General features: G+C 39.0%; 1 protein-coding gene across 2 annotated transcripts in view; it reads right to left on the bottom strand.

Moving 5' to 3' along the window:
• Positions 1–7,647: 7,647 nt before the first annotated feature.
• The window catches only part of TSPAN2 (tetraspanin 2), a 60,556-nt gene continuing 46,389 nt past the window's right edge, over positions 7,648–21,814 (bottom strand). Inside the window, exons 7-8 of one of the 2 annotated variants that reach the window (XM_082684996.1) lie at positions 10,439–10,522; positions 7,648–7,840 (exon numbers count right to left, since the gene is read on the bottom strand). In XM_082684996.1, the coding sequence (XP_082541122.1) occupies positions 7,775–7,840; positions 10,439–10,522 (150 nt within the window). In that variant the 3' untranslated portion in view covers positions 7,648–7,774. The remainder of the gene's footprint in view (positions 7,841–10,438; positions 10,523–21,814) is intronic. The other variant, XM_082684997.1, reaches the window with a different exon arrangement.

The following is a 21,814-nucleotide window of genomic DNA, read 5'->3' as shown; positions in this document are numbered from 1 at the left end:
AGTACTGCAGGAGTACTGCAGGAGCGCCCTGGAAGAATTAACTGAGTGCATTTGGGAAGACAGAGTGCAGATATAAGCACGAATCAGTAGTTGAACTTTTTGAAAAATAGCAGAACTTCAAAGATGTTTTAAAACACTATCTCAAAAGAACTGTTTGAAGCCAAATGTGTTATTGATAACACAACCTGTAAGGTTGCATATTCAGAAACCATAAGTCTGGATAAAAATCCAAAGTCAGTTAATAGTTTAGATAAAAGAAATTTTTTGTGAATTCTGAAAATTCTAACCCTTCAGAAAAGGCAAGTGAGAATTAGTATGAATTTGAAGTGAATAATGAAATGATTTCTGAAAGGCCATAATCAATAAACCGGGTTCTTCTCTTTTGCAAGGCCTTGGGAAACGCAGAAAAGGAGTCTTTCCACAGAAAAAGCAGAGAAAAAAAAAAAAAAAAACAGTGTAAGAAAAAGATATATAGGCCTGTCCAGACATCTTGGAAAAGCTGTCTCATCAGATGTGTCTACTTCAATTCCAGTAAATATTTACTTTCAGGTCACCAGATGGTGTGCAGTCAGGCTGTGGTACTTACTTCAGATGCATCATGTGAATCCAAGAGTCTGTTACCTGGAGTTTGGCAGCACAAAGGTGGTTAGCAATTCCTGATAATTACGGGCCTGTCCTGCGAGGTCAAAAGTCTTTCTGGAGGTGTCTTTCCTGACAGATGAAATTCCCAGGGTGCGAGTTATGATACTTAAGGTCATTGTCTCCTGGGAGTGCACTTCCTCATTCAGAGACACAGCGATGACAGCGGGGGTGGAGTAGGCCAGCAGGTGGAGTGGCAGGTTGTAGGGTGCAGCACAGCCACAGGGCATGGAGTACCTGCTGGGTGTGGGCAGGTTCATGTTTGCTTCTTCAGCATCTGGGTCTGGGGGTGAGAGCTGCTCCTCCTGGAAAGGAGTGATGTTGATGATTGAGTAGGTGTTGACTCTCATTGGGACCACTTGTGGTCCCACACTACACAAGTGTAGTGTGTTCCACTGGGGTGTCTATGTCTGTTCCCACCTCAATTTTTACCTCCTAGCCAGGATTCCTGCCTGTCCTTTCTCTAAGTGCCCCTCACCCTCTACCATCCCAATCATTTTCAATTCAGATGATGGAGGTAGACATGATATTTAGACTCAACCAACCCTGACTGACTGAGGGATGAGCATGTGAACTGATCATTTCTAGTCGAAGTCAGTCTCAGGACTTTTATTGTAACTGTTGGGCAAAGAGGACAAAACCCTGTTGGGATTTGTAAGCTGTGAGCCTAGAGCCACTTCTGGCCATCTTTGGCATCTCCTGGAAACAGCCAGTCTGGGAATAAAGCCAACACAGAGGACAGAGTGAAGGAGAGAGAGACCTAATGATATCATTTGAGTCTAATCGGAAGCTGGCTTCAATTCTAAATGAAATTGTAACTTTTAATCAGAACTGCTTAAGCTAGTGGGAGTTGGGTTTCTGACACTAGCTACTGAAGAGTACTGACTGATTTGGCATATTTCCCATTAGTTTCAAAAGATCCCATCCCACATTTCCTCCAGGACTTCGCTGTTTTCTCTTTTCTCTTGCTTCCTATTTATGGACTTTTTCTGCTCAGCAAGATCTCCTCAGCAAGAATCATTCTTCAATCTCTTCCTGAATAAGAAAGAAAAAGCAAAAACAACTAAATAATCTTAGGATCTTAGAAGACCTAGGATCTTCTTGTGAGCCCGCACAAACTTCTGTTTATTAGCTCTTCTTTCTTTGAATTCTTATTCGTGTGTGTGTGTGTGTGTGTGTGTGTGTAAAAATTCCATCTTAATCTGTTTGGGCTGTTATAACAAAATACCACAGACTGGGTAGCTTATAGACAACAGAAACCTATTTTGGAGGTTGGGAAGTTCAAGGTCATGGTGCTCAGCATGGTCTTATTCTAGTGAGAGATTTTTTTTCTCATTCATAACTGGTCCTTCTCAGCTGTGTCCTCACTTGGTGGAAGGGCCAAGAGATCTCTGTAGGGTCTTTTATAAGAACATTAATCCCATGAGAGTGGAGCCCCCACTCTCATGACTTAGGAACCTCCAAAAGATCTTACCTCCTAATACCATTATATTGGGCATTTGGATTTCAACACATGAATTTTAGGGAGAAAAAACTTCAGACTACAGCAAGCCTCCTATACTGATCATTTTATTTCCTCACTTCTCATTCTCTTCTCAACCCACTGTGATTTGACTTCCACTCCTATCTTCCTTTGAAAATGTTTCTGGTAAGGTTAACGATGACTTACTAATAGTCCAATATATGGGTTCTGATCTTCTGTGACCTCTGAGCTACCCTAGAGGGCCCAGTGGAGGTCATATATCTGGATTCACAACATAATACATCTATGGCATTTGTAATCAGTCCTAATGAGGCCGATGTCGACATTTTCTCTTTTCAAGCCTTTTCTTGCTACCCTTCTCTGTGATGAGTAGAAATCCATGCTATGGTCTAGCAGTCAACTGTAATGTAGTTTCGAACTATACTTCTTCTGGAAGTGTAATTTTGCTTTGTGCTGTTTAAGAGTGAAGTTTGCACATTTTGTGAAAGAAGGGTTAGGGCTGTGATAATATTACATTATCATGTATGTATCTATCTATATAATCTATCCTGTTGACACTTTGGACACTGTTAAATGTAGAACATATGAGAAACTACCCATTTCAACAAAAGATGGTTTAGATGGCACCTATTGAAAAAATGCAGGTAGCTGATGGAGACCCTCCAGCCTGAGATGGAGGAATGGATGGGGAGTAAAGAACTTTTTGGGGATTTAAACTTTACTGGAGTAGAGGATTCTAGTTTTTGAAACTTTCTCACTGAGGTCTTCAACATGAAAGGCTACCCATATTGTTCAAATATGGGCACTACTACTTTTATGTTGCAGATTCCTAGACTAGAATTCTAGCTCAGACTCCTTTCCTGAACTTCAGTGTGTGTATCTAGTGCCTGATTATGTATCCTCTTGGATGTCCTATAGTCCTCTCCAACTGGCTTCAACTTCCTTCCAACTGCAGTCTGCTTTTTCTCCTGGGCCCCACCATCCCTTAGCTGTCAGGAAACCTGGGAATGATTCCAGGTTCCTCTTTCCCTACATTGCCCCTATATCTATCTACTTTTTTTTTTTTTTAAGATTTTATTTATTTATTTGTTAGAGAGAGAAAGAGCACACAAGCAGGCAGAGAGGCAGGCAGACGTGGAGAGACAAGCAGTCTCCCTGCCGAGCAAGGAGCCTGATGCGGTACTTGATCCCATGACCCTGGGATCATGACCTAAGCCGAAGGCAGAAGCTTAACCCACTGACCACCCAGGCATCGCATCTATCTACTTCTTGGTAGGAATCCCAGTATGTAAGTTAGAAATCTTCATGAAATCCTCTGGCCTTTGCCCTCCAATCATTGTTCATACTAAGTGATTTTTGAAAGGTGCAAATTTGATTTTGTAGCTCATTGTTTAAAATTTTTGCCGTGGTAGCTGTACAAATATAAGACTCCTTGGATCAGTTTAATGACCCTTCATCTTCCCAGTTCTTGACATGCTCTCTTGGAATTCTTCCATGCTGTCTCTTTCAGGGTCTTCTTGATGTTGTTTCCCACGTGATCCGCTTTTCTTCTCTACTGCTGTTACTTTTTATTTGGATAATTTGTATGAGTTCTTCAGGACTCCGTTTAGAGACCCCAAAATTCAGAAAATCGCTCTCCCCTGACCATCCTCTCCAAGGTAGAGAGGGTCTACTTTTGGTTAATGAATATCATAGCACTTACCTCATGGGAATTATATTTGCCTGTTTTTCCCCCTTACTCTAAATTCCTTGAAGGCAGACTTCTCTTGTTCATCTTAGCATATCACTATCTTCTAAAGAGTTTTGTCAAATGTATAAAATAGTAATCCTCAAACAAAGTAAAACAAATTCTAATATTAGAGTGGGTTGCATCTTACAAGGCAGAGCTGGTCCAGAGGAAAATATAGGAACTCTGGCTCTGGCTATTGATATCAAATCTTTGAATTAAAATAGAATTGGGAAATACATCAAAAGCTATTCATTAATTCTACAAATTAATATTTTCAAATAGGTATTTGGCATCATGCAGAAGTATCTTCAGTTGTGCAAGATGATGCATATTTGATTTATAATTAACAGAAATTTTCGTCAGTGTAATAATTATAACAATTTAGGTAATATTCATTAGTTGCCAGGTTTGCTTACCTCAAAGTTGGTTATTTGGTAAATTTCTTCTATTTAATGTAAGTAAAATCATCAGTAAATTATGCAAGAAAACAAAACAAAACAAAACAAATCCCAAAGCTTCAGATGGGTTTCTGGCACATTAACTAAAAATTTTATGAAATCAGCATAAATTTTGCTTTGCAACATTCAGGACATATTACTTCTAAACTTTATGCTTTCCATATCCTCAGGAGACAGCCATTGGAAAAGTGGTTACCTGAGATGTATTTAACTTTTGTTGACAGTGAGGACACCAACAAAATGATTAATAACATTTTGCATTAGTTAGTCTTTTTACCTTTCAATGAACACGTACACATAATAACTTAGATACATTTTATAGGAAAAAATAATCATGTTGAAAGTAGAAATTTTTGTGCCCCTCAAAATACACCTTAATAGAAATTTGATTTTGATGAGTTCAAATAAGATGATATAGTTAATTGATGGCTTCAGGGCCCAGAATGCTCTCTCATAGGGATGTGTAAGATACGGTTGCGGAAATCAGGGGGCTGGTGGTCAAAGGGGATGTCAACATAGTAATGAACCAGGCAAGTTCTTGAATGCCCAAGGGTGCCTCTTCCTTTTAATCTTTGATAGTCATTTCAGAAGGGAAGATATGCTATCTCCTTCACTGTCCTCTTCCCACAAGCCTCTTCTCTTCAAGTAAACCTATGAATGGGGCACACAGGGAAAGGAGAGCAACTCTCCTGGATGACTGTGTGTGGGATTACACTGGTCCCTGTAGCAGTGTATGGCTTTACCGATTGAACCCTGGACAACAAAGGAGATATTCCGGGGAAAAGATGTATAATCTGGAAGAGAAAATGTTAATTGAAATCTAACTACTTGCACAAAGTTCCTTAGGATGTTACTTTTATATCTAGCTCCTCATAGTCACACTACAGAAGGGTTACTACTCTTTCCTTTTTTTTTTTTAAGCTATATTGTTTGGTAGTTGGACATTTAGATAAGTTGTGTAAAGATGTGTATAAAGATACAATAGAATTTTAAGAGAAATCAAACAAGAATTCCAGTACATAGAAAATTTAATTTAAAATAACTTAAAATAGCTCATCAAGAAATTTTAATTCAGTGCCTTGGTACCAGATGCTTAAGCTTGGGTCTGATCTCAAATCAGTTCAGATAAATAGCTATAACCAAAAATTTATATATATGAATATGTATATATATGTACCCATATATGTATACATGTATGTATGTCTGTATACACATTCATGCATACATATATTAACTTATTTATGTATATATTCAAGAGTTATAAATTCAAGACACATATAGATTCAAGATATATAGGAATTCAAGATACATATAGATTTACGGTATATAAAAATCAGCCCTCACTCAGAGGTGGAATTCTTTAGCTTTACTCACAGCACAGATTTTGGAAAAATTACTCCTAAAAGGAACACATTAACCATAGATGGAACAGATCTCTACTCCCCCTCTTTTAAGTATTGTACTCTTCTTAAGGTTGTTAAATCAGGTATAGAATGAGACTTTTATTTATTTATTTATCCTTAAACTTTTATTTATTTATTTATTTTTAAATTAGAGACAATTCTGAAGTGGAAGAAGCCTTTGCACTTGGGCCTGTCTTCAGGTAGAAGCAAATAGTGGGAAAGAGCATTTTCCAGCAAAACAGATTTCATTATGTACAATGCATACGCCATGAAGAGAGGTGGACTGTTTGTTCTTCACTTAAAAGTTTGTATTTCTCACCTACTGGAGTATAAACATCTATTTCATGAAGTGATTTTCTTAAAATAATCTTTTCTTCAGCTATAGACACAGTAAAGTAGCCATGTACAATTAAATTTTTAGCTTGCTTCCAATCTTTTTTCCCAGAAAAGCTTTCTCCAACGTTAGTAGCAGTAGCAAGTAAGCAGCAGCAGAAGTGTGGTTCTCTATGCAAATGAGACTATTTGTAGTGGTTAGGTCTTTTCAGCAAAACATTTTGTAGAAGTTTCTTGGGGTGCACACTTTCCTTTAGTGCATACCCAAAGACTGTGTTCTCACAGGAGGATGAGCTTAAGTGGGTTTCCAAAATCCCCAGTACTTTCACTTTTGTGTGGCCTTTTAAAATGTAATTTAAAAAACTCTTTATGATCTAATAAATGTACTATGTTGTTAAAAATTGACAAAGATACCAGTTTAGATTCTAAATTTGGGTTTACCTACCTCAGTTGAAGCATCAAGACCATAAAGAATATGAAAATTTTATTTTTATAAGGAGATTTACACAGAAAAAACCATTTCTGTTCTGTGGGTTTTATTTTAGTTTTCTTAGCTTGTTTCTGTTGTGTGCACACAACAGTAGTAGATGCCTTTCTTTCTTTGGCCAGGGATGCTTCTGATATAATATCTGAATTAGGAAGGATTTTGTTTTAGCTTAAGTGGTAAAAACTATAGGTCAAAATCCATGAAAAAGAGTTCTCTAGGTGAATAAGAAAAATACAAAAAAATTAGGAAAATATGTAAACTCAAGTTATGAGGTATTTCAGAGATAACAGTGCCAGTAAAAATGCTCTTTCCCACTATTTGCAACTGCCAGAGCTCTTGCTTTAGTCTTTCTGTCTGCATATTTGAAGAAACATGGAAAAGTTTGAGATAAAAGCCCTTTTGCTCAGGTGAGGGCTGCTGTACTTCAGAGCAGAGTCAGAAAAAGAAAGTTATAAAGTAATATTTAAATGTATTTATATAAGAACAAAAAATATCCTTAAAAAGTTACTAAAAGTTTTTTTTTTTTTAAGTCCTAAAAACACCTACTTTTATAGGGCACATGATTGTCTGTGTGACCACTCTTTCCAGAGGGAGTTTTTTGTTTTTAAATACTAGGAAAGTATGACTTATTCAAATTAGATTTTCCATGCTGTATTTAGTCTCACAGACATGTTTAGTTCTAAAACTGTGGTTTACTGTGTTCTGGGGAGTATGTATATAAAAAAATCCCAGGAAACCCTTACACCTAACTCAGATGCAGTCAGTGCGTCCTACACCATGATCTCTCAAGTCCTGTAGCTTATTGCTTACGTTAACCAGAAATCCTGAATTCTCTGTATCTAACTTTCTATGGCTAGAATCTGGGAAAATGATCCATTATCATTTCTTCTAAATAGCCAAGTTTTTAAAGTTTATCAAAATTTGATGATCTTTTTCTCAGAGTCAAATAGATCATTCCTCTGATATAGTAAGAACCAGGAATTTCCAGCAAAACAGATTTCATTATGTACAATGCATACACCAGAAGCACACAGATCACACATGAATCTCAGTCAACACACACAGCATTCACTCAAGGAGTAAATGAGTAATGAGCCAAACATACATACATGTGCAAATGTACAATTAACAGCATATTATTTTAGATCCTAATGTCCTTTGAATATTAAAAATGAGTCAGGAGACACTTCCGGTGACATTTCTATGGAAGCTCTAGATTGCAATTTTCATGTAGAAGTAGCTTCATATCACATCTCGTGAGGTTCGTATTGCACAGCAAAGCACCATGCTGAATATCATGCCAAAGATCTAAAACAGAAGGAACCACTTGTTAATGACTTTCAAACAATAGAAACTGATTTTTAAAAAAAGAAAAGCAAACTGCATGGGTGTCTAATAATTAAAGCCAAAAATTACTGACTGTAAGTGACATTTTTATATATACTACTTAATTATCATTGCTGGCTAAAGACTTCCATATTAGCATGTTAACTCTTAGTTGTTTACACTTAGGTCTAAAGAGTTTCCTGTTGTTGGAAAAGCTCTAAACTTTTGCAACAGTGAATATGCAACAGTGTAATATGCAACACATATTACAAAGTAGAGCATCTTTTCATTTTTCCTGCTCCATTTTAAGGTACAAATGATGCTTCACTATTTAACTCAATAGTTTGCCCAAAGCATAAACTAAGGTGTTAGAACTATGGTATTACTGATGTCTTCTGCCTCTTGGATAATTCTTTGAAAAGCCAAATACTTGGCAAATTCAGTAGCCATTGGTATAGTTTGAATAGAAGGATGTCAAAAGATCTTTCTTGTTCTCAATCATTTCCCCAACAATTTCCTAGACCCTATAGAATGTTATCAGCGGGTGCAATGTTTATAAACTACTGTCAATGTTTGTTTAAAGAAATCTGTACCATTACCCTAGGATTCTCTCTTTAATCCATCCTTCATCAGACTAGAATCTATACATGTTCAATTTAAAAAGCCATGTACTATCTGCTATATGGAAGGGAGAAATTAGGCTTAAGTAAAAGCAGCCTGGAGCAGGGCTCTAAGCTCCTGGCTGCCAGAACTCAGTAGCAGTGTATGGCAGAGGAGACACCTCAGGACATCTGGCTCACTGATTGCAACTCTTACCTTAAGAAGAAAGGAGTTACAAAAGGATCAGATCTGGGGGTGCGGATTCAAGATGACCAATAGAGGGCCTTTCCCGCTAGTGTGGTTGTCAGGTTGGATACAACACTTGCTTTGTCTGGGTTGTACCCTAAAGGGATCCCCTCAGAAAAGAACTTTCTTAGCACTGTTCTTCCACTGTCATGAGTACGGGTGACTGTCTCTACGATGCTCACTCTTTGAGATGATGGAATTGTTAGGGGTGTCTCTTTGTTACCTCTATTATGCAGCCCATTTTCAAATCTTCTGCCTCAAAATTGTTCTCAGGAAGCCACAGAACAGTGAGCAGGCTAGCCCCAGAGCAGGTGAGGAGGGCCTGAGAGATGTCCCTGGGCTGGGAGGCCCTCAGTATAGTATTTCACCTGCGGCCCCATCCGGCCGCACTCTAAATACAGAAGAGAGGGAAAGTGCTTGTGTGTCCTGGAAAGCTGCCAATTCCTTGATTTTCCTTGCAATTCCCTTCACCCCCACCTTAGGTGATGCCATGAATTCACCTACATACAGAACTAGAGGGTAAGTACTACCTTAGCATCAGCTATTATGACTCAACCCTGGACGGTGGAAATCACCACTTTACTAGTCTGACTCAAATCCTGCTTCCCTCCAGCTTACCTCCACACGGTACCTCCACACGGCAACACAGGTCCTTCTATCCCTTGGTGGCTTCCTTCTACTTTAAGGATAGAGCCCAATCCCTCAAATGGGCACACAAAGACCACAGTTCTGCGGACTCTCACACCCTACTCACTGTCCTCTCTTGCCGCTCCTGTGATGTCCTGTGGGCCCCTACCAGTTCTTGCACGCTTGTGTACTTTGGAGGCCCAGAGCCATCTGCAGGTGCCCGGATGCACTATGCTTCCCACTTCTGCATGTTATTCTTTTGTCTGGGTTCTGGGTTTGAGAGGGCTCAGATTATGTCCAGAGCTAGCATTTGTTGAGTGCTATCTTCCAGACACTTCATATGAGTTAGTGCCTACAAGTACTTTACATGTATTATCCCATTTCATCCTCACAACAATCTTAGGAGGTTGGTACATTAAAATCCTCATTTTCCAAATGAGGTAAGTGAGGAATAGAGAAACTAAAAAACTTTCCCATGATCCCAGGGCTTGTAAGTAGTGGAGCTAGGAGGTGAACCCAAACCAGGGTGCCAGAGCTTGCACTATTATTCACTACACTACACTACTTCTGCAAATCCTAGGTGAAAGAGATTTACCTGGTGGGTTATTTTAAATTTCTAACAGTAAGAAGAGACCCAGAATTGGAAATCACTTGTCTAGTTTAAGCTTGCTGGTCTTAATGTGGGAAGTTATTGCAATGATAAACTCAAGGTCATAATTAGGTTCAAGTTAAAATTGGTATATTTGAGGGGCACCTGGGTGGCTCAGTGGGTTAAAGTCACTGCCTTCAGCTCGGGTCATGATCCCAGTGTCCTGGGATCGAGCCCCACATTGGGCTCTCTGCTCCATGTGGAGCCTGCTTCCTCCTCTCTCTCTCTGCCTGCCTCTCTTCCTGTCAAATAAATAAAATCTTAAAAAAAAAAATTGGTATATTTGAGAGAACTGAGTATTGATAATCAAATGCTTTGTTCTTAGAAGATGTCTTGTCAACAACCATCTGTCTTTTATGAGAAATCTCTCCTAAGATACTGCCGTAACACACTTGAAGACAAATAAGATGCAAAGGCTTCTTAGAAAGCAAAAAAGGTAAGTTCTGGAACTTTCTCACCGTGAGACCTGCAATCCCAATACCAACAATTCCGATGAGCTGGAGCTTAACACTGATTATGGCCTCAATTTCATCAATGCAATTCTGTTTTGGAAAAAAAAAAGTCAGGAATAACAAATGATGGTATCTGTGAATTATCACTCTGATGCAACCCTCTCCTTCTCTATAGCATTCTGTTAAAGTTAATCCGTGTCAGCTTCTGCTCACATTTAAACCACTTCTCTTAGATAGCACCATTCTGATAACCTTAAAGCGAAAGTGTGTATTGGGGAAAAAATATAATCCTCTCCTTTTGGTGGAATGTTCCTATTTAGGCCAACGACTGCTTCAGAACCTAAAACCTGGCTGGAGGAAGCTATTCTAGGACCTGAAGCATTTAAAAATTTGGGGCATCTTCTTGCTTTCAGCATATAAAAATAAGTAAAATATCCCCCAAATAGTAGTCCCTTGCTTTTGTGTTGTCATTAATAACTTAAAAGACTTTTTACATACTTGGTCCAATTTACTATGCAAGGTAGGTATTACTTAGTAAGAGGCTTAAAAGTCTGTACAGGTTCAAATTAAACAAAGGAAAACTGAATGTTAGCAGTTAGAGGACCACTCTTTTCTATGATGGCTGGGCTGCATGGATCTCTATCATTTCATTTGCCCCATAGAGACGTGTGCAGGGCAGGTTCAAAGAAAAGGGGTTATTGGACAAAGAACAGAGCAGACCATTTGTAATTATTAGTTTCTCCAGTTTCTATTTGAAATCCTCTTAAGCACAGAGGTATGCAATTTTGTCTTTAGGCTGCCCAGGTCCTTTTACTTGTCACTGGTCAACTCCCTTTAACACTCACATAAGCTATATGAAACCCTTACCACTATTCTTATGTCTTCGATCATACTGCATTCATTCATTCATTCATTCATTCATTCAACAAACTGTTCTTGAGCATCTACATTGCATCAGTCAGTCACTGGAATGATATAGTAGGTATGGAGATACATGATTTCTTCTGCCCTTAGGGAGCTCACAGCTTAGAAAAGGATATAGACCACAAAAAATAATACATTATAATACATTCTAATAAAAATATCTGATATCTGATATACTAGATATCAGCTCTCTCACTGGAGAAAATGGGAGTAAACCTATAGTAAATCCTCCAGGCTTCTTCTCCTTCACCTATAAACGTACATGCTCCATTCAGGGCCAGGCAGTGTTGAAGGCAGTGAGCATGCAAAGTCAACAAGGGAGCTCTGCTCCTTACTTCCTGCTCTCTCATAAAGTCAAAGAAGTACCCTTCTCTGTTGAAAGTTAACTCTTTTACTAGAGCCAGACCTCATTCCTTCTTATCGCCCCAGGAAGCCTGTGCTGTCAGTTATCTTCTTGTCTTCCATACATTCAGCCTCTACTTTTCCACTGACATGTCCACTCATCATATGATGTCACGCCCGTGTATTTCAGTCTAAAACAAAACAATCCCCTCTAGTGTTGTCCTCCTCTCGCTCTGCCCCTATCCCCCCCGCCTTGCTTTCACACTAGCTTCTTTTTTTAAGATAAATATGGCTTATTTTTGCTTACTGTTGAAATTTGGGAAATTCAGTAGTTCTCCCTTATCTGTGGTTTTGCTTTTGCAATTTGCTACCCCTGGTGAACCATGGGTCTGGAAACGGATGATCTTCCTAACATATTGTTAGGTCATTAGTAGCTCAATGACCTAGTTATCTCATCATTTTATCATTTCACATCATCACAAGAACAAGAGTGAGTATGGTATAGCAAGATATTTTAAGTGAGAAAGAGACCACATTCATATAACTGTTATTACAGTATATTATTGATTGCTTATTTTATTATTTGTTATTGTTCATGTCTTACTGTGCCTAATTTATAAGTTAAACTTTAGATATTATGTATAGGAGAAAAGACAGTATATAGGGTTTGGTACTATTCATGTTTCAGTCATCCACTGAGGTCTTGCAACATATCCGCTGCTAAGGGGGAACTACTACAGATTATTAAAGAAAAGAAAACAAGACATTTTTGTATTCTTACACTAAAGGTAATCACTAACAATGCTGGTATATTCTTTCTTTTTTAAGATTTTATTTTTCTAAATATGAAAAATAAGATTTTATTTTTCTAAATGTGGGCCTTGAACTTACAACCCAGAACTCACACCCCAGAGCTCTACCAACTGTGCCAGCCAGCCACCCTTATTGGTATATTGTTTTCTCTCTCTTTCCCTTTTTTTTTTTTTAAAGATTTTATTTATTAGAGAGAGAGTGAGAGAGAGCATAAGCAGGGGGAAGGTGCAGGGAGAGAGAGGGAGGGACAAGCAGACTGCCTGCTGAGCATGGAGCCCAATGGGGGGCTCATCCCAGGACCTCGAGACCATGACCTGAGCTGAAGTCAGATGCTCTACTGACTGAGTCACCCAGGCGCCCCTGGTATATTCTTAAACACAAACACACACTTAGTTCATTCTTTATATCCAACTATGTGCTTTTTAGACTTAAAATTATGACTACAAAAACTACTTTCTTTTAAAAATTCTTTGAAATACTGACTTTTAATGATTGTAAAATAATTCATCATAAGATAGTACATAATTTAGAAAAATCCCTTATTTTTTCATATTAGTGGCCAATTCAGTATTCTATTCTTATGAATAACACTGCAATGATACCACATCTCTGATTTCCTTTCCTTAAAATAAATTGAAAAGTGGAATTTCTGAATCAGAGGGCATGAACATACTTAACTCACTTGTCTTTAAATTTCTTTTAAAATTTTAACTCCAGTTACTTAATGTACAGTGTTATATCAGTTTCAGGTGTAGAATTAACACTTCCATACATTACCCCAGGCTCATCACAAGTGCCCTCTGAAATGCCCTTCACCTGTTGAACCCAACCCCACACCCCCCTCTCTGTGGTAATCATCAGTTTGTTCTCTCTAGTTAAGAGTCTGTTTCTTGGTTTGTCTCTTGGATTTTTTTTCCCCTTTGCTTGTTTCTTAAACTCCACATGAGTGAAATCATATGGTATTTGTGTTTCTCTGACTTCACTTAGCTTTATACTCGCCAGCTCCATCCACGTCACTGCAAATGGAGAAATTTCATTCTTTTTAGTGGCATAGTAATATTCCATTGTGTTTGTGTCTGTGTGTATACACCGTATCTTCTTTATTCATTCCTCAGTCAAGGGATACTTGGGCTACTTTCATATTTTGGCTATTGTTGATAATGGTACAATAAACATCACTTTGAATTAGTGTTCTTGTTTTCTTCGGGTTAATACCCAGTAGTGCGATTGATAGATCTTAAGGTAGTTCTAACTCTTTGAGAAGCCTCCATAATATTTTCCACAGTAGCTGCAGCAGTTTGCATTCCCAATGACAGAGCATGAGGGTTCCTTTTCCTTTGCATCCTCACCAACACCTGTTCTTTCTTGTGTTGTTTATTTTAGCCATACTGAAAGGTGTGAGGTGATATCTCATTGTAGTTTTGATTTGCATTCCTCTTGGTGTGTAGAAATGCAACAGATTTCTGTGTGCTCATTTTGTATCCTGAGACTTTATTGAATTTATCAGTTCTAGCAGTTTTTTGGTTGGAGACTTGAAAGTTTTTCTATATATAATATCATGTCATCTGCAATTAATGAGTGTTTTGCTTCTTACTGATTTAGATGCCTTTTATTTCTTGCTGTCTGACTGCTGTGGCTAGGACTTCCAATACTATTTTGAATAAAAGTGGTGAGCAGACATCCTTGTCTTGTTCCTGACCTTAAGACAAAGGTCTGTATTTCCCCATTGAGTGTGTTAGCTGTGAGTTTTCATATATGGCCATTATTATGTTATATTTCCTCTAAACCTACTTTGTTGAGGGTTTTTTTCATGAATAGACTTTATACTTTATCAAATGCTTTTTCTGATTAAATGATTATATGATTCTTATCTTCTCTCTTATTGATATGATGCAGATTTGTGAATACTGAACTACCCCGGCAACCTGATAATAAATCCCAGCTGATCACGGTGAGTGATTTTTTTAAATGTATTGTTGGATTTGGTTTACCAGTATTTTGTCGAGAATATTTACATCAATGTTCATCAGGCATATTATCCTGAAGTTCTCTTTGTTGATGGTGTTTCATCTGGTTTTGGTATCAGGGTAATGTTGACTTCATAGAATGAATTGGGAAGTTTTCTTTCCTTTTCTGTTTTTTGGGAATAATTCAAGAAGAATAGGTATTGACTTTTTAAATGTTTGGTAGAATTTGCTTGTGAAGCCATCTGGTACTAGATTTTTGTGGGGATTTTTTGGAGTTTTTAAAGTACTGATTCAATTTCACTGTTAGTATTCAGTCTTTTCACATTTTAAGAAAAATTTCTTTCTGATTGAGTCGTGAGAGGTTATATGTTTCTAAGAATTTATCCATTTCTTCTAGATGGTCCAGTTTGTTGGCATATAGCTTTCCATAATATTCTCTTAAGATTGTTTTTCTATGGTGTTGGTTATTTCTCCTCCCTCTTTTCTGACTTAAATGAGTCCATTCTCTTTTTTTCTGGATAAGTCTGGCTAGAAGTTTATCCATTTTAGATTTTTCAAAGCAGCAGCTCTGGTGTCAGTGGTCTGTTCCATTGTTTTGTTGTTATTGTTGTTTTTAGTTTCTATATCATTTATTTCTGCTCTAATCTTTATTTTTTTTACTTTCTTCTGCTGGCTTTAGGTTTTAGGCTTTGTTTTCTTCTAGTTCTGTTTGGTGTCTGGTTAGGTGTTTATTTGAGATTCTTCTTGCTTCTTGAGGTAGGCATGTATTGCTATAAACTTCCCTCTAAGAACTGCTTTTGTTGCATCCCAGAGGTTTTGGACGATTGTGTTTTCATTTTCATTTGTTTCATGTACTTTTTTATTTCCTCTTTTATTTCCCACTTGACTGATTCATTGTTTAGTAGCATGTTATTTAACTTCCATGTATTTATGGTCTTTCCAGATTTTTTCTTATCCTTGATTTCTAGTTTCATAGGATTGTGGTCAGAAATATGCATGGTATGATTTTGATCTTCAGTTTGTTGAGGCTTTTTATTGTGGGCTAATATGTGATCTATTCTGGAGAATGTTCCCTGTTGTATTTTAACAAATTTAGGATGGAATGATCTGAATATATCTGTTAAGTCCATCTAGTCCAGTGTATCACTCAAAGCCATTGTTTCTTGTTCATTTTCTGTTTAGATGAGTTGTCCGTTGTTGTAAGTGGGATGTTAAAGTCCCCTCCTATTGTATTCTTATTGATTAGTTCCTTTATGTTTTTTAAACTGTTTTATGTATTTAGGTGTTCCCTTGTTATAAGCATAAATGTTTACAATTGTTACATCTTCTTGTTGGATAGTCCTCTTTATTATACTATAATGTCGTTCTTCATCTCTTGCTACAGTCTTTGGTTTAAAATCTAGCTTGTCCAATTTAAGTATTTCTACCCCAGCTCTCTTTTGACATCCATTTGTATGCTGGACATTTCCCTGTCCCCTCACTTTCAATATGCATGTCTCTTTAGGTCTAAAATGAGCCTCTTGCAGGCAACATATAGATGGGTTTTGTTTTTTTAATCCATCTGTCACTCTGTTTTTTGATTGGAGCATTTAGTCTATTTACATTCAAGATAATTACTGATAGATGTGTATTTATTGTCATTTTATTATTTATTTTGTGGTTCCTTGTGAAGATTTTCTCTGAAACTTTCTTGTCTTTTATGGTTTGCTGTTTTTCTTTAGTGATATATTTAGCTTTCTCTTTATTCTTTGCATACTTATTAGTGGTTTTTGATAGATGGCTACCATTAGGTTTGTACAGAACCTCTTCAGCATATAGCAGTCTATATTAAATTGGTGGTTGTTTAAGTTTGAACCGATTGTTCTTTCTTGTCCTCCATGTTTTTATATGTTATTATTATATTTTATATCCTTTTTTAGTGTGAGTTGCTGGACTGATTTTTTTACAGAAATATTCATTTTTATTCATTTTGTATATCCTACCTCTGTGTTGTCAATTTTGGTCTCTCTATATCACTCAAAGAGTGCCTGTTAATATTTCTTGAAGAGCTGGTTCAGTGGTCATTAACTCCTGTTTTTGTGAGGTGTTCCCCCCACCCATGGAAACTCCTTATCTCTCTTATTCTAAATGATAGAGTATTTTTTCTTGGATAGAGTGTTCTTGGCTGAAGATTTTTTCCCATTCAGCACTTGGATGATTTCATGCCATTCTCTTCTGTCTTGGAAGGTTTCTGCTGGAAAATCTCCTGCTAGTCTTATGAGTTTTCTCTTGTACTGACTTCTGTTGTCTTGCTTTAACATTTTTTATCACTATATTTTGCCAGTTTAGTTACAATATGTCTTGATGTGGATCTGTTTTGTTGATTTTGATGGGAGTTGTCTGTTTTGTTGATTTTGATGGGAGTTGTCTGTGTCTCTTAGATCTCGGTATCTGTGTCCCTCCCCAGATTGGGGAAGTTTTCTGCTATTATTTCTTCAAATGAATTTTCTGCCCTTTTCTCTCTTCTTCTTCTGGGACTCCTATTATAGGAATGGCATGATATTTGAGGGAGTCATTCAATTCCCTGAGTCTATTCTCATTTTGCATAATTCTTTTCTCTTTTATTCAGCTTTCCATTACTGTCCATTACTCTGTTTTCTAGGTTACTAATTCATTCCTCTGCTTCTTTGATCCTGCCCTTCATTCCATCAAGCATGTTTCTCATTTTATTTATGGAGTCCTTTATCTCTGCTCTATTTTTCCTTATCTCCGTGCTAAGGGTTTCACTCAGGTCTTCCACTCTTTTCTCAAGTCCAGTGAGTATCCTTATGATTATTACTGTAAATATGCCACTAGGCATGTTACTTATATCTGTTTTGCTTAGATCTCCAGCTGTGGTCTTGTCCTTTATTTCATTTGAGATAAATTTCTGCTTCCCCATTTTGTCTGCCTCTCTCTGTCTGTTTCTCTGCGTTAAGAAAGTCAACTGTGTCTTCTGTTCTTGAAACTGCTCTTTCATAAAAAAAGAACAGGCACTTCAGGAGAGTATCCTATGTATGTTGCTTATGCTGTTATTGTGTCCGAGTCACTTTTCCTTTCCATGCAATCATCTGCACTGACTTTCTGCCTGTTGTGTGTTGTGCTTGCTCTCTGTGGTGTTTGGGACCCAGGGAAGCCAGCTCTGAGTATGCATGCCCACCAGGGAAATTCGGAGCAGGGTTAACAGCAAAATGTGCATCAGGCCACTAGACCTATGCTAGACCCCTGAAGCATTGTGGGAGTTGGGGGCTATGTGCCAGGGCAGTCAGGAGTATGAAGCTGGGCTTAGTATGCAGTTGTGACTTGTCACATGACAGTGGCTAGGGACACTCATCTGGATATGGTGCAGCAGTTGGGCACTCGAAGGTAGGGTAGTAGTGTGGGCAGCTTTAACAAAATTTGTCCAGAGCCAAGGTTAGCAGGCTTGAAGTGGGTGAGTCCTCAAGAGATCTTATGGTCGTGGTACACTGCTAGAAGGTGAGGTAGCAAGTATCTGTGCTGTCCTGCTTCATGCAGGGGACACTGGGTTTATGCTGGAGGGTGATAGAGGAAAATGGCACCTGCCAGGTCCTTTATTTTCAAAGTCACCCAACATGCTCTGAAATCAGTATGAACAGATCTGTCTCCTGTTTGCCTCTGGAACTGTGTAAACTGCTATTTTCTTGTTGCTTCTCCATATAGGCTGCTCTTTAAGGGTGGTGACGCAGCTATCTCTAACTCTCCCATCTTGCCCAGTGCTGAGTCAGCTGACTTCTAAAGCTCCAGGCTCCAAGTTCCACAGGTTTTACAAACTCACAGGAAGTCAGCCTCTCTGGTTTTTAAACCAAACATTATGGGGATTAGTCTTCCCTGGTGCAAGAGTTCATTTCTCTGTCCTTTCTGTACGTGGAGCTCCCTCCCTGCTGCTGGCAGCCTCCCTCTGCCTTTCTGACCTTCCTAACCCTTCAGATGCAGCCTTTCTATATTTGTTGTGAAGTTCATTTTTTCAGTTTTTGGACTGCTTTCCAGTTTACTGACTTGGATGTGGGTGATAGCTAACAGTAAACAACGTCAGGCCAGAGTCTTCCTACTCTGCCCCCTAAGAAACTCTCTTAACTTACAAATTTTGCAATCATAATGACCTCTAAAAATTTTATACCAATATCTCTGAAAAAATTCATTTTAGATCATTTTTGCCAATATCATATATAATTAATAAGAAAAAAGAACTTAGCCAATTTCATAGGTTAAACAATGACAGGTCTTTAATTGGTATTTTTTAAAAAACATTGCTATTAATTGCCTGCATTTTTATATGTTTAATGGTAATTTGGATTTCATCTTTTCTGAACTCTCTTTTCCTGTCCTTTGCCCCAAGACTACTTGAAAGAGCACCCTTATTCCTTACCTCTCATTTCAGTCAGCATGGGTTCTGTCCTCACTCTGTCCCTGACATGAAGACACCTTCAATGCTCAATCCTATCAATATTTTGGTAGTTATCTTACTGGACCTCCTTGGACATTTAGTTCCCTACACAAACCATCATATTTTCTGCTTCTGTCCCATGGCTTATGCTAGCTCCTCTGCAGAGAGATGTCCCCCTACCCTTTGCTGTCTAATGCTTCCATAGTTACTTCTCACACCTGAAGAGTTAACTGAGACATCATTGCTCCAATCAGCTTTCCCCTGATTCATCTAGCCTCTGGCCTAAGTAACCCACTGGGTTTTCATAGCACTCATACACTCTGTGCATACTTCTGTTCCTGCACTTTATTCATTTCTGTGCATATCTTTCCTGTTAAACTGCAAATTCCTTGACAGTAGGGACTTTGTATCATTCTTCTTTGTATTTGCAGTGCCAGGCATAAGGTAGTTATTGACAAATGTTGAGCTGACCTCAGTGGCAGCACCTGACCACCTGACTCTGGTGACCATTCCCTCCCCACAGCATATGTCTTGTCACATGTGTGTTTATTTTTAATACGTTCTTTATTTGACAGCTCTTTCTCTTCCTATTCTTAAATGCTCTTGTTCCCTGGAGTTCTCTTCTTGTCCTTTATTCCAAACCTAATGGATCAATTTCTTACCTACAGCTTTAAGATTCCCATAAAATACTGACAGTCAGACCTTTCTCCTGTGCTGCAAACTACATTTTCTGACTATCTATTGGACATTTCCAGTTGGAAGTTCCACTGGCTCCTCAAAATTACCATGTTAAGAACTGAACTCACTTTCTTTTCTCCAAAATTTTTCCTTCTTTCTATTCCTCAGTTCAATAAAGGATAGCATCTATTCAGCTGGTATCGACCCCTCTTCTTTCATATCTAACTGGTCTAGTCACCAGGACCTGCAGATTTTACTTTCTAAATGCCCTTCTCTCCACTCCTGGTGCTCAGTCCAGCTTGTTAACAGTTAACATCTCTTGGTTGACCGTGAGATAGCAGCCTTCTCAACTGGTCTCCTTGGTTCCAGATTATTCATTTTCCATCTATTCCCCAAACTGCTGCCACAGCAAACTCAGGAAAATGCAAATCCCACCCCAGATTCTACCTGTGGTGCTTTCCTAAGCATTCAGCATATAACCTAGACTTTTGGCTTCATAGGAGTATTTAAGGCCCTTCAAGGACATGCATCTCCTCCTTGAAGGACTCATATCCACAGGCATCTGAGCTTTTAGTCACTCCCCACCACTGGCACTTTTCTGGATACAACTACCTTCTCTTGCCTCCATGCTTTACCCCACCCATTCTACCTGGAATACCCTTCTCTTTTGTTTGCTAAACTCCAATTCATCCTTTAAAACTCATCCTAAGAATAACATCAGGGGAAAGGATTTCTGGAGAGATGGCAGAGTACAATGTTCCTAAGCTCACCTCCTCCCACGGACACACCTAGATAACAGCTACATCAGGGCAACCAACCCAGAAAACCCGAAGACTAGAAGAAGAGACTTTCCACAGTTAATCATAGAGAGAAGGCTACCTTGAAAAAAGTAGGGAGGGCAGAGATGCAGTTGGGATGGTTAGTCTTAACCACAAGCAGGAGGGGTACTGCAAGCACAGAGAATGGAGAGAGACAGACCCCATAACATACATCCCAGGCACAGGGGACTGGCACTGGGAAGATAAGTCCCCATAACACTTGGCTTTGAAAACCAGAAGGCTTTAACTTTGAGAGTTTTTTTTAATAATCAGTGGGGTTTAACACCAGGAACTTTAAAAAGCAGCACGCTCTGCTCTAGGAGAGCCAGAGGGTGCTAGGGAAGTGAGTCACTATTCTTAAAGAGCCCGCATAGCAAACAGGCCTACTGAGATCCAGCGTAGAAGCAGCAGTTTGAAAAGTACCTGGGTATATGGGAAGGAGATTTATTTACATCTCAGAACATGAGCTGGAGGGGCAGAGAGCTTCAGGAGACTTTTCCAAGAACAAATTCCTGGTGGGCACCATTTCTCTCCCCTCTGCTCCCCAGCCTAAATACCTAGATACCTAGGTACCTGCAAGAACCAGTGAGAACACTTGCCATCCAGTTTGCTAACAGTACATTGCCTGCCTCCGTGTTCTCCTGTGGATCTGGGTCCACCCCATCCAATTAGCTCCACTTGGCAGGAGTCCCTCCAGAGTGGCTCCTGTCATATCTCAACCTGCAATCAGCCCAGGCAGGGATGCCACTGCTCCAAAGTGACTCCTGCCATGGGAAGGGGGGAAGATAACCATACACACCATTTCAACTGTAGTCCCAGTAGCCAAACCTTTATAACTGGCAGTTTAGATAGAGAGAGAGCTCTGCCAATCAGTGCATATGTAGCTCCACTAGACAGACTGGGGGCAGACACCTGATTTCATTACTGGCCCTGCCCACCAACAAAAACGACCTGAGGACCTCAAAGGAAGAGAGCCCTGTAGTTCATGGTCCCTGCAGCATCAGCAGATGGATTGGGAACAGACATCTGGTCTGACTAGAGTTCTCACCCACAAATGAAAGCCTTTTAGGATATAAGGCAGACATAGTGCTCTGCACTTTGGTATGACCACAGCTGCAGTAGATGAGATGAGGACAGACATCTGGTTTGACTGCTGACACTGCCCAACAATAAGCCCACTGTGGTTCCAGACTGGTCCTGTAACAACACAGGGAGCAAATCCTGCCCACCATAGGCAAAGTGGGCCACTGTAGTCATCTGGACTGAAGATAAACAAGGCTCAGCCAGAATAGTAGGGCCTATGCACCCCACATGGAAGACACCCCTTAAGCTCCTTGTCCTGGTGAACAGGGGACATTGCACTGTGGGGTACCACAGGACCTCTTCCTCATAGGCCACTACTTTCAAAGTCAGGAGA

This window comes from Mustela nivalis, assembly GCF_964662115.1.
Source record: "Mustela nivalis genome assembly, chromosome: 10".
NCBI classification, from domain to species: Eukaryota; Metazoa; Chordata; class Mammalia; order Carnivora; family Mustelidae; genus Mustela; species Mustela nivalis.
Note: the sequence above shows the minus strand (reverse complement) of the source record. Positions and strands in the feature narration are given on the sequence as shown.